At 36.6% G+C, this 14,042-nt stretch overlaps 1 protein-coding gene across 8 annotated transcripts in view; it reads right to left on the reverse strand.

The window, feature by feature from the left end:
- SCUBE1 (signal peptide, CUB domain and EGF like domain containing 1) overlaps positions 1 to 14,042 on the reverse strand; it is a 255,507-nt gene that overhangs the window by 178,899 nt on the left and 62,566 nt on the right. For all 8 annotated transcript variants that reach the window (XM_068656700.1, XM_068656690.1, XM_068656671.1 and 5 more), the window contains one exon: positions 11,831 to 11,959. In XM_068656700.1, the coding sequence (XP_068512801.1) occupies positions 11,831 to 11,861 (31 nt within the window). In that variant the 5' untranslated portion in view covers positions 11,862 to 11,959. The remainder of the gene's footprint in view (positions 1 to 11,830; positions 11,960 to 14,042) is intronic.

Below are 14,042 nucleotides of genomic sequence, written 5' to 3' on the forward strand. Positions count from 1 at the left end.
ACCAGGGTGCTTATTCTTATATAATCAAACCCTAAACAATTTCTAATTTGCATGCCAGTCTGGCTTCCTGTCCTGTAAATGCAACTCTAAGCCTGTTACTGTAAATCACCAGTAGGATCCAGAACCCATTCTTTGCTGTCATATTAATTTTTTTTATTGCTTCTCTGACTAATTTCAGAAGCAGTTTCTTAGTTATAACTGGAAAAAAAAAAAAAAAAAGACAAATAAATAAATGAAGTTCCTCAGCTTCTTCAAAGGAAATCATTCAATCTCCACACTTAAGTCTAAATATATCAATGCATATACTCACAATTTTCACAGAATGACAGAATCATAGAATTGTCTAGGTTGGAAGAGACCTCAAGATCATCGAGTCCAACCTCTAACCTAACACTAACAAGTCCTCTGCTAAACCATATCACTAAATTCAACATCTAAACGTCTTTTAAAGACCACCAGGGATGGTGACTCCACCACTTCCCTGGGCAGCCCATTCGAATGCCTAACAACCCTCTCAGTAAAGCAGTTCTTCCTAATATACAACCTAAACCTCCCCTGGTGCAACTTTAGCCCATTCCCTCTCATCCTGTCACCAGGCACATGGGAGAACAGACCAACCCCCACCTCACTACAGCCTTCTTTAATGTACCCATTTTTTACCTTTAAGTACAAAAACTATTTTTCAGAAGATAAGGCTGAAATACTGTTCCTCTTTATTTGCTAATACATATCTGAAAAATAGAATTCTGGTACTTTAATACAACAGTCTGAGTTATCAGTGGAAAACTTCTCAGCCTGTACTGGCCACAATATACATACACTAGGAATAGTTTCAAATGATCACTTTAGGGAATTTTTGACGATTCACATACACTGAAACAGAACACCTCATTTTCAAGATGTCTGTATACTTATACATAAATTATGTTGGAGAAACTGTGTGAGAGGAAAAATCTTATATAAAAATGTACTTCTTTCCCATTCAAGCTTATTTCACTAAAAGAATTAAAAAAATCACCCATGAGTTTTCTCTTCTTAGTACGTTGTCCGATATAATAGCAAATGCAAGAAAAGAATTAGAAAACTCTACAGTACATCCTAAGATTAAAAAAATCCTTTTTTTTTCCTTGAAGGACTACACAATTTTATTTTTTTTTCTATTTTAAGGGAAAGCCAACTTTCAAAGTCGTGCAACAGAACCTTGTCCTTTCTGTATAGCTCTTCATATAAGAAGAAAAAAAAAAAGACATGAAAACATGCCCACTAACATGTGAGTCAAAGTATACCCAAAAGGTTCCCAGAATTCTGGATGCCCAGCTGTTGCTAAGGATTGTCTATAACACTGTCTTCTAAATAAATTCAGCAAATACATCTTTCCACTCTTTTGAACTCTTCGGTTTTTACCATAGAATCACAGAACGGTTTGGGTTGGAAGGAACCTTAACGACCATCTGGTTCCAACACCCCTGCCATGGGCAGGAACACCTCCCACAACACCAGGTTGCTCAAAGCCTCATCAAACCTCACCTTGAACACCTCCAGGGATGGGGCATCCACAGCTTCTCTGGGCAACCTGTGCCAGTGCATCACCACCCTCAGAGTAAAGAATTTATTCCTTATATCTAATCTAAATGTACCCTCATTCAGTTTAAAGCCTTTATCCCTTGTCCTATTACTATACCCCTTGACAAAGAGTCCCTCTCCAGGTTTCCTCTAGGAACCCTTTAGGTACTGCAAGGCTGCTGAAAGGTCTCCCTGAAGCTTTCTCTTCTCCAGGCTGAACAACCCCAACTCCCTCAGCCTTTCTTCACAGGAGAGGTGCTCTATCCCCTTGATCATTCTCGTGGACTCCTCTGGACCTCCTCTATCAGGTCCATGTCTCTTCTTGTGCTGGGAGTCCCAAAACTGGATGCAGTACTCCAGGTGGGGCTGCATGAGGGTGGAGATTCAACTAAGGTATAATCACTCTGCTGAGGAGGTTATACTACAGTCCAACACTTACTGCTGTAGCAACTTTCTCTTCAGTTAATATTTTCTTTTGTAAAGATAGAATGGAAAAGCTTTGCCCTGACTCTCTTTTCTGTTCTTATGGCACAATAACTCATGTCTGCTCCAGTTTTAGTTAAGAAAGTGCATACCAATTATTTCCAAACATTTATTTCCATACCTTATAAGGCTCCTTAACAACAAATTTTTGCTAAACCCTCCAAATTCTCTAAACAATTATTCTCATAAAGTATGGCCAATGACATTTTAGTTAACGCTTTAATTAATCACTATTACTATTATTTGTTAGTTACAGGCTTCATACAGACAAACTAAAAGTTGCTAGTTCATGTTCATTCTTGCCTCTCTTTTATCCAAAACTACTTACTGTGCTCTGACACAATTTCTCTAAGCAACATGTACATAAGGAGCATTTTGAAATACTCAAGAAGGATCTGGACCTAAGCCTGCAAAAGCTAATGTAAGCAGTAAAAAAGAATCTTGTCTTGTGGACTTATCCAAACTTTTAAGTTTGCACATTGTACACTAAAGCCAAAAGGACAATGTTAAAACACAGAAATTCATGGAAATTATCAGACAGCAAAAGCAGGTACTACAGAAAGCTGAGACTCTGGAATCTACCTAACAAGGAAGTTCACTGCCAAACTTTCGACTCATGCTCAAGTTTACTGGAAAATAATTTTGTCTAAAAAATTGTTCTAATTTGTCTAAATTTTTCTAATACAGCAAGCAATTATGCAGCAGCTATTATTTTCAATGGCTAATTTCTCAACTGTTTAAATCATGCTGCTTATCATAAATGAACACTGCCAAGAACCGATTGCATTCTAGAGCACAGTATAATGACAGTGACTATATTTGGAATCAGACATCAGAGAATTTTGCTGCTCTCTGCTTTGTCTGTGTGTTTTTTTTTTTTTTTTTTTTTTTTTTTTTTCTGTAATCCATATGCATTGAGTGTTTTCACTGGTTATACATAATTTCTAGGACTAATGCATACATTATAGGCTGAAATCCTACACCTTCAGGTGAAAACATGGTCTCTCTTGCTTTAAGTAAGATCTACACACAGCATGGATCCCAAACTTCTGGTTAATTTTAGTATATTTTATAGAATTTATCTCAAGGTATACATCAACATAGGCCATACTGGCTTAGAAATTTTCTATTTTTAAGAAAGTTGAGATGAATTAACAAAAGATATGAAGCTAATACAAACAACATAAAACAGTAAAGATGAACAACCCAGAATAAAACTGTGACTTTGATGAACTAAGACACAGCCATCTACAGCCGTGTTAGATCAAAGAAGAGCATCCATATACAATTTAACTTATACTTAATAACTACACACTCTAAGAGGATTATTCTTTATTTTTCTGTGTGTTCCATGCAGAGAAATCTTTACTGTGACTTATTAGTCGCAGGACTAATATTAGAGGAGGCTCCAGGGAGTAAGTATTAAAAAAAAAAAAAAAAAAAAAGGCTCAGATAACAAGAAGACTTGAAGAAACAAGAGACTGAGATTGATGAGGCTGTCACATAGCTCCTGGTTTCTCCATTTATTATGACAGTCTGAGAATCATAGTTCATAGTTGACAGCAACCAAGATTTATTCTACACTTTTGATTATTTCCCTGTAACTAACAAAAAACTTCAGGCCTACACTGATTTATATACTCTCTTGTTTCAGTACTTCTTAGATCATATTGGTTTAAGAAAGCAAACATAGAGCAAATTAACATGTAAAGAAAGTTGTATGTCATTTGAACACAAAAGATTAATGTCAGGTGATCATACATCAGAATAATTCTGAGGGGGAAATGTTCAGATACAGAATTTAAAAAAGCAGAGTTTTATAACAAAAACAGTGTGTTCAGATCCTAGTTTCAGAGAAAGCTGGATATTAGAGGCCTTTCCATTAGTCACAATGAAAATTCACTATTTTTATTGGATTTACAGAGTGAACCTGGATGCATTTTCAAAATTAGTCTCCAGTTTTCAGACTTCCTAGAGCAAAAATCCTATTTTCAAAGGTGTTAGCTAACTGAATTCTATGGAACTACATCTGTGGGAAAAAAAAAGGGAGCAGTTCATCAGAGCTACAGAAAATACACACCTTATGGTCTGAGGATCACACACCCAAAATACCTATTTCTCTCTAATGACTTCAAAGTGAGTACAGATAGATGTCTTATATGCAGACGTTTACACTCCACTAGCTGAACCTCAGCCCAGGACATTTGGAGTAATGGTAGTTAAATGTTTTTCAAATTCGCATTGCAAACACAGTGACAATGATTCTCATCCATCTATCACAGGATCATCACGAGAGGAGGCTGAAATTGCTCAGTTTGAAAATTTCTAGTTAACAGGTACCATAAAGCTAAATCTGATATCTACAGGGGGGAGAACATTATAACTAGTATATTACTTTTAATCCCACTTCAAAAGAGACATATAATTTGTTTCTAGGTCTGTGCTACCACCTACACTATCCAGACTCTCACAACATGCAGGCAACCAAGTAATAGAAGTAAACATATATGTACAGAAATTGTATGTAAAAATCTAACACAGAGTTGCCTATGGAACATCTTCTTATCATCCTAGCTATTCATATTTGCTCAGCATCTACTCTTCAGTCTGCAGAACAGCAGTACATGTTATAAAGTCTGATGCATGCTCCTGTACCACAAATACTAAATACTTAGAATTGCTGTGATGAATCAGAACTGTTATCATTCATCTAACATACAGACTGATGTAAGATTTGAAAACTGGAGCTCAAGCAAGCAACACACTACACACAGCTGTCTGGAAATGAAGAAAAATAAAGCCGTATTAAAAGGAAGGCACTGGTCCCTTTAATCATACTAGTGATTATGCAATCCTAAACCAGTTATGTACCACCACTTGACATTTTGCATTTAGGAGTTTTAGAAGCAATTTCACATACACTTGCAACTTTCCTCCCACTTCATGTTGACAGGCAAATTAGATTATAAACCCCTGTACCTGTGTACACATTCAGACAAATCCAGGGGTAGAAATACATAGATTTCAGGTTCTAACTGTTGTGTTGTTGGTTTGTTGTTGTTGCTTGTTTTTGAAAGAAAAACTGGAACATTCATTGAAAAGGTACATTCATGAATGGTACAATGAGGTATACATACACATGCATACATACTAACATTCTTTTTGTAATCTGAGTCAGACTGTAGACTACTACTACCCAGTCAGGAATTAAGCTTGCATGTCAGGATTGAAATCCCTTCTCTCTCAATGTAAGCCAACAGATCTTAAAGGCGCACAGCAAGACAAGAACTTCGGTCTAGATCCTAACTTCATACCTCAGAAGAAAATAAATTGTGTCATTTTAAACATGAGCCTAGTTTTCATACTGACTTGGGATCCCAGCAACCATTTTATAACAGGCAGATGTTACTTCAAGGACATCCAATCTGTTCCTGGTTTGTCTCTGAAGCTTCTCCTTCAGCTGCAGGCTCCTAAATGCCTTGCTGTATTGCTGCTCTGCCCCACCTTCCAAAACTGGTAGACTGGTACCACTCTCGGAGCAGGTTCAGTTGTTCCAGGGAAAGCACTACCTCTCTTTTCCTGCAAGGAACTCCATGTGACAGTTACTTTGTCAAGAAAGGCAAAAAACCATCGGAGAACAGGCAAACAATACACTGAAGTCCATTTTTCTAGGCTGAAAAATCAGACCTGTTGCCCAATGCACACCTTCAAGACTGGGGACATAACCAGGATTTTGCCATTTACTTTTTGGTACTGAAGTCAAAATGACACTGTGCTTGTCTACCACACTGAACATTCAACTCTTGAATAGGGCTCTGTGGAATTTATGACGAACACTAGAACTTGCAATCCTGGCTTTATTTTCATAAAAATGTTCATAAATTTTCCTGGCTTTATTTTCATATATCATAATTTCACTCAGCTTCCTAGGACTCATCTGAATCAGACACAGGATCAACTGCTGAAGAACAATATGCCTTTATTGGAACACCAAAATCAATTATTGTAGTTATTTCCAGAAGTATGACATACAAGACAATTAACTGAGATATCATACTATTGGTGTCCAAATTTAGTGATTCTGTTACTTTCCTGTAAACAAGAGAAATCAAGGTTACACAGAATGTTTGAAATAGGAGTGTATAAGCAAGGTTTCATAAAAGTAGGGATTCTATTCCTGACTATGTTGCAGAAATCCTGTGTGAAGATCAGGAAGTCACTTCACCTTAGTTCCTCATCTATAAAAAACTATTAAAATTATAATTCTTTTTCTTACAGGATTTGGTGAAGACAAATCTATTAGTATTTGCAAGGTGCTCACATATGTTCCCATGTAACAGCAATTAATACCATGGAAAAACCTATAAATAAAAGAAATGCATCTCTAAATAGATTATGATAAATTTTTTGTCCGGTTAAGATGAGTGCAACCTGGAAGAGAGAGGTACTTTTTCAAAAAACAAAAACAAAAACAATGCAAACTCCCTATTAAAAAGGGACAATCTGAAGCGAGAACTGAGAAAATAAAAAACCAAAAACCTCCAAAAAACAGAGAGCTGAGCTTCATTTCCTATCTATTTATATTCATATCTGACTAGATATGGAAAGAAAATTATCACTCCATGCAATTCAATCCATTAACCTGTTAATCCTTTAACATTTTTCAAACACAGATTTGGTTTGACAATCAAACAGAAAACAATGAGTTGTGACAATTTATTTATTTTTTAGGAAGAATTCCCCAACTACATGTACACAAAACTCTGCCTCCAGGTAAAAAAGACAAAAGAGAAGAATTTGGAGGAAGTATCACATGGTTGTCTCGTATCAGTGGCAATCACTTTTTGCTTTGACATGTTTTTCTTTCACACTTTTTTCCCCCCATTTTTTGACAGTCTGATCAGAGATGGCTGAATTCCAGAAAGCCTCAAATAGTCAAGTATTAGCTGACACGTAAGCCCTTTGGCAAGGAAATTTAGATACATAGATTTAGATCACATAGATATGGCACTCTCTTCTACTTTCTATTTCTAGATGCTGAATAACTTAAGACTTGCTCAGGTATATCAGTAAGAACTGCTTTCACTGAGGTTTCTATCAAGTTTTTCCTGAGTAAATCCCTAGGTTTATTAGTGTTAAGCAATGCTTCAGACCAAAACAGAATATAATACTCTCCCAGGAAGCTAATATTTTTATACAGTAGGGGAGAGATGAATCTAAGACAATAGTACTCCACAACAAGAATCCTTTAGGCAAAATAATTCAATGTTTTTTTCTGAATATCCAAGTGGAGCACACTATTGCAATTTTTTTTAATTCTGCAACTGCAGTAACCAAACACTATTGCTCTACCTCATTCAATTCAGCAGGGCTATAAAGGCTAATCAGTAAAACTGCAATTCTTCGCAGCAACCTTTTCTGGACTTGATGACTACTGTAACTTCTTTTCCATCTTCTCTTCCATGCAAGAGAATTAAACCTTTCATTTGATTCTTTTGGCATTAGCCATCTTATCTACAACACTCATTAGTCTCATTGCTCTCTTCTGGCATCTTCCAAATGCAATGCTTCACACTGAACGGTCCTCCAACAGCTGAAGCCTAATCACTGCTTAAGGAGTAGAGTTTTTTTTCCATATGACAATTCCTATCTCAATAGCTTAAAAGCAAACAAAAACAAAAAAAACACCACACCCAGTAAATTTTATCTTCTCCTCCTAACTACATCTTAGAGCCTCTATATTGGCAACAAAACAAAGCTCCCTTGAAATTCTCAATGAAAAGGAAGACATGTTTGCTAGCCTTCCCTATAGCATCCCCATCAGTAGCATATCTACTTTGTGCAACACCCAGCTTTTAACACCAGTCTCAGTCTACCTCTTCTAGCACATCTGCTGTCAAGGAACAATTCTGCTCTCAGTCTGACTGAAAGCTTCCAACAGCATATGAAGACAGAGTACAAGAATGCCCAGTTTCCAGAGGCCTCAATTCAGTAATATACTTAGATAAATGTAAAACTCCAGTTTTCTTTCTTAATATTACATCAAAGAAGCATCAAAAAAAAAAAAAGGGGGGGAGGGGGGGCAAATTAGGAACACCTGTAAGCATCATGCTGAATCAGAGGAGGGAATGTATATTGAATAACTAGTTTAAAAGGCGTGTTACCCATTGATTCTTTGTAGTACAGATTCAGATTTTACCAGTTAACTGAGAATAGAAACTGATTTACTACAAACAAGATGGCTAAAGTGTTCTGTAGTAGTAGGAATGATGATCAGTTAAGCCATAAACTCTTCTAAAGGCAAAAGAGAATAGAAATTGGTAGCCTGCTTCAATGGCTCAACACGTGAAAGACAAAGAAGGAAAAATCGATTTATCAGTAAGATCATGGAGAAAAAATGATCAAACAGGAAAGAACATGTGGACCAGTGAGCGAATTGCTTGCTAAAAAAAACAGACTGGTATTTCGTATATGAGAGAGGAAAACATACTTCATGACCAGTTGCAAACGAAGGATAAAGAAAACCCATTGCATGAGACCAAATATTAGTCTTGCATCCACAGAGCAGAATTTAGAGCGATTTTCAGAAAGAACTACTGCTATTCCATGTGATTACAGTGCTAAAATAAATCATTTCTAGCCAGACAAGGATCTCATCATAGTTCAAACTCCCTGTGGTGTCATTTTATGTTATATTTGAGAAATTCCTCAATAAAAATGACAAATAGAGAATGAGTCAGGTTCCCCTGAGGATGGTTTTGGATATTTTCCAGTACAAATTTGAGCCATGAAATCCTAACCAAACACCTCCTCCCAACAAATAAATAAACAAGAAATTTTGGTTCATTAGAAAGAAAGACAGAAATGTTGAAACAAGAACGCAGGAAAAAATACTTAACCTGTCAGCCACAGTTGACATTACTTGTGTCAAATACTTGTGAATATTTCAAGTTTGTTATTTATAAAGACTGTAATTATCTTGCTATATTGACGTTACTAGAAAGACATCCAATGATGGTTTAAAAAGAAATGTAAACACTGTCAAGAAGAGATAGCTTAAGATTTTGCACAGACTGAAGTCAAAATCCTGACACAAATCTTCTCCATTACAATCTGTTTTCTAGAGGTTCCTAGGTGGCCTGCAGGACTATCATCAAACTATTATTAGCTCCCATCCCTAGGCCTTCTATCTTAAATCACTAGACAAAGATTTCTGGTGATTTGTGTGTGAGAAATGCAGCCTAGGTCACTGAATGAGCAATTCAGCTGTCTAAATAGGAGACTGACACCATTTTAGGTTCCTTATATTATCCCATCTGGCCACCAGCTCACACTCCAGATCTACAGCAGTAGATCCCATGTCACATCTGCCAGCTCCAGGGTGTTTGAAATGGCACAAGACACCTATGTTCAGGCGATCAAATTGCCCCCTAAGAATTCTTGTTGTCTGGCTCCCTGTGTGCTGACAGAACAGATCCCAACAGTAATGTCTGCAAGAAATTACTTGGAAACAAATTTGGATTGGAAACAAAGCTGATAATAGCAAGCAGTTTGAAACAACAGACTTGCACATTTATTAGAATCCCAGGTAGCTGAAATATTTGATTGGGTTCTGTTTAATTAAGAGATATTCATGAACAATAGCATAACCAGTTTTTCTTTCATTTTCAAATGAATAGCTGGCTGCTCTTTGTTTAAGAAATACCACTTGCACAATTAATCATTTGAGCACCTCAGGTTGAGGCAAATAAATCTATTTAGTCTGTTCTATGATAAATGAAATTTGGAAGTTTGAGTCTAAAACCTATCAATGCTCAGGATGCATAATCCATTTGAACTCATACTCAGTTTGAAAATGAACCAAGTAGGAAATACATCTACTGAAAAGCTAACCAGAACCCTGCTCAGAAATTCTAGTTGTTCTATAGCTTCAGTGAGTGCAGGCTGGTGTTATGATTTCTCATTCAGTACCTGATTTTTTGATTTTTCTTGCAAAGAACCTCAGCTTTACCAAAGTAAAGATATTGCATGACACAGATGAAATATCCCTTTTCTTCACTGTTATAAATGGCTAAGTCCCAAAATAGGATTATAATCAAAGTTTAAAATTTATTAAAGGAATAGAGGTAAGCAAACAGCGCTGGGTGCGCCGAGAGTCTCTGCTCCACCAAGACACACACATGTTACATCAAGATGCTGATTTTTATGCTCCTAGACTAATAGATATTCATTACTACTTCTAAAAGAAACAGGGTTGTTATAATTAGTTTCCAGAATCCAAACCCTCCTACTGGAGCATGCGTATCAGTCTCTGGTGGTCCCTCTGATGGTCTCTCATGCTGAAGGCTCATAGTCTTCCTCTCAGTTTTTTTTTTTTTTTTGTTTTGTTTTTGTCCTTCTCTGTCCATCTTGGCTGTATGTCAGAGGCTTGCACAGCATTCCCTGCAAGCTTTGTCTTTTAGCTGTCCTTCAGCTTTCCCCTTCTCCTTAATCTCCTGGCCAGATATCAGAGACTTGCACAGTGTCTCATGCAATAGTCATAATAGTTAGCAGTTATTCTGAAACCCCCCAGATATCAGAAACTTCAAGGAAAAGCCTACAAATACATTTCCCTTCAAGCTCTCTATTGACATGAATTGCTAAAACATTCCTCACAACTGTATAATGCACATCAATTTGAAATGAATCTGGTAATGCATCAAACAGCAGCTGTTGCAATTATATTTGGAATGTTGAGAAAGACAATAGAAGTCCTATGCACTGTGACTTAGCTAGAATGACTATCAAGTCAACTGGTAAGGGAAACTGGATGTAACAGTCAAATTTGTTTCCAGGTAATTGGTGTGATGAAATTAAAACATAAAACACAAACTTTGTTTTCAGTATATAGGATAAAACCCACCTATTTAAAACAGAGCAATGGACATAAATCAAAATCACAGATCCCCAAATCCTAAGACTGCCAATACAACTAAGATCGTGCTCTGAACCTGTTTTTGTAGAGTTAGTGGACTGTGCCCATTTCCTTTGTAAACATCTATTGTTGATAACTGTTCTTCTGCCTTGTTTTATTGTTCAAGTATTCCTTCATTACAGCTGCACTTTTAACATTCAGTAACCTGTTAATACAGCACGTTCTGGAATCCTTTTATCCTAAAAAGAGGGAAAAGGGGGAGGGAAAACTTTAAACTTATGACTGGAATTACAAAACTTGGAAGAAATAGGCAAAATATGTATGTGTTTTAGGGAAGATTACTTTTCTTAAAAAAGAAGTCCAAACATCCAGCACAAGCCTTGCTGAAATGGAAACAAAAAAACAACCCTGACCTCTAATGTTAGATGTGGACATTAGAGTATGTTAAAATGATGAGTGCCAACCTTAATGGTCTGGTCTAAACCACACTGGAGTCAATAGAAACACTTCAACTTATTCAGTGCAACTTTATGCACTTCATAAAAGGTAATAATGTTACTAGGCTACAGATTTTGTTATTATCCAGGAGTTGAATACAATCAAATCACTTTTTCTTTCTGTGATGACCAGTTCAAGTTGTCACAGAACAGTGCCTCAGAATCTCAACTTTCATCAAGTTAAATCTTATTAAATTTATGATAATATAAATAATACCCTAAATGTGAGCACACAGCACTGTCTGAAACTGCTGTAGGATCTGGATCAGGCCTTCATCGCAAACATGTATGAGCTGACAAAATGCTGCCAGTACATCAGGCTTTCTTACCACAGTCATGAAATTAAACTTCTTTGCCAGCATTCACTACTTACCAAGACAGTTGTGGCCATCATGGGCTAACATGAACCCATCGTAGCAGGTACATCTGTAGTTGCCTGGAATGTTGATGCACTCATGGACGCAGCCCCCATTGTAGAAGTCATTTTCACATTCATCAATATCTAAAACACAAAAGGAGGATAAAGAAGTTTTTGTAAATAGAGAATCCTATGAATACAGGAGAATTCTCCAGCCAAGCATGATCTTTGAATATATGCATTCTCCTAATCATTCTATATACTTATATTGCATACTCCATCCAACAGATGGCTCAGGGAATTACAGGCAGATTATATGAGGATCATAAGAGACTGAAATTCAGCAAGCTTATACCTAGAACACTCCTTCTCAAATTAACTTTAGTATCACCACAGGAAACAATTATATATTTTCAGAAAAATTTTGAGTGATTTTGTTATTATTTTATATTTAAAACGTACTTTTCATTTTCTGTTTAAAATAATCAAGCAGACAATGAGTTAAACCATACTATTAATACAGTTTAATAGATAAAAGTATGACCAGAAAGTCTTCTCAGCACAAGGATGACTTCATATATTCCTGACAACACATAAAGCTGTTTTTATGTGCAATAAATCTTGAAAGGCACCATTTCTGAAATAGCTGTCACAGTCTGCTGAGCTCTGTGAAGTTGCTCTTGATAACACAATGCAGTTTTGTCCGTCTCTTTCCCTTTCCCCAAAAAGAGAAGCCCTGTTATAATTTTCTCTATTATTTCACATATGACAGTGACAACAAAATTTAAAGTTTTATTCTTAGAAAGCATGTTAGAATTACTGTTAATTATGTTTTGTGCACTGACATGCAAGTGCAAAACCACCATGAATGACAAGACATATTAATTCCATTTCAACTGCAAACAATTCTATTATGGTCTTCCATGACTCATACAAAAAAAAATCACTTCTTCACTCATTCTAGAAAGTGCAAACTTTCTTTTTTTTTTTTTTTTTTTTTTTTTTTACAGATCGTATCTTGACTTACAGATGGGATGTATGCATTACAATTGCGTCTGCGAATCAGTGGCACACATCAACCAACTAAAAACGCACAAATAATTACAGTCTCATAAGTTGAGAGCTGTCAGCTCTAAATCTGCGGTGTGCTAAACCAAAGTCCCCACCCACTGTCCCTATGTTACATAGTGCAAGATATGCTGATAAAGACATCTGTAGAAAATAATCTGTTGGCACATTAAAGCTATCCTGCCTGTAATTTCAAGTGTGCCTTCCACTGCAGAGGTGGATGATGTACTTTGATATTAGGTTCACACAGACTCCCTCTTTTTTTTTTTTTTTTTTTTTAATTTTCAAAACTATCACCAGAAAAGCTTAGCTACCTGGTATCATACCCAGAAACAATCCCAAAACAGCATAGTAGTCTGGGAAAAACAGATTCTTCTGAAAAGACAGCAGAGACTCAGTCGTTCACTGGCCCTTCAAGCATTTCTGCCCTTGGTCTGAATCAAAGTTTGTCCCTCTTAGCACAATCCTTTGAGATGTTTGATTTGGCAGAGCAGGGACAGGCCCCCTCCAGCCTTCTTTGTAGGTCTTCCCCCTCAGGTCCACCTGTCTATGTCTCCATCTTCTTCCATCCAACAGCTTTGAAGCCCTCCTTCTGCAATCTCCTCAGCAGTTCAAAATGGGAATTACTAATTTAACTTTATCTGCAAAAATAATTAGCTTTTTTTGTAACTCAGAATTCAGCACAACAAAAATGCTGGAAACAAGAAAATGGAGAAAGGATCTTAATAAAAATAATACCTACTGATGAAAAGTAAACTTCCTAGCCTTTGAACCACTCCTCCGTTTTGAAAAATTCCCATCTTTCACTAAGTACTTTCATCCATTAGCTTTATCAATGCCTAGTCAGCGCAGCCTGTGGGTGTGCTCTGCCTCCCAAAGCCCAGTATGACAACAAAAACCATCATTTGTGATTTTTCCTGACAACACTAACCAGTAAATGAATTACTGCGTATTGGGGCCATTCTGAACTCAGCTGCACTACAGTATTGCGAAGTCCCAGAGATGCTCTCCTGTCTATATAGCCCAGTAAACCTGGGTACACATTTCTAGAGAATTCTAGTGAGCTCTCCACTTAATAAATATTTGCAAGGTTACTTAATCACTCATGAATATTGTTAAAAGCTTCCTATCATTCTAGGGCTGCAAGGATAAAATCAGA

This window comes from Anas acuta, chromosome 1, assembly GCF_963932015.1.
Source record: "Anas acuta chromosome 1, bAnaAcu1.1, whole genome shotgun sequence".
Lineage (NCBI taxonomy): Eukaryota > Metazoa > Chordata > Aves > Anseriformes > Anatidae > Anas > Anas acuta.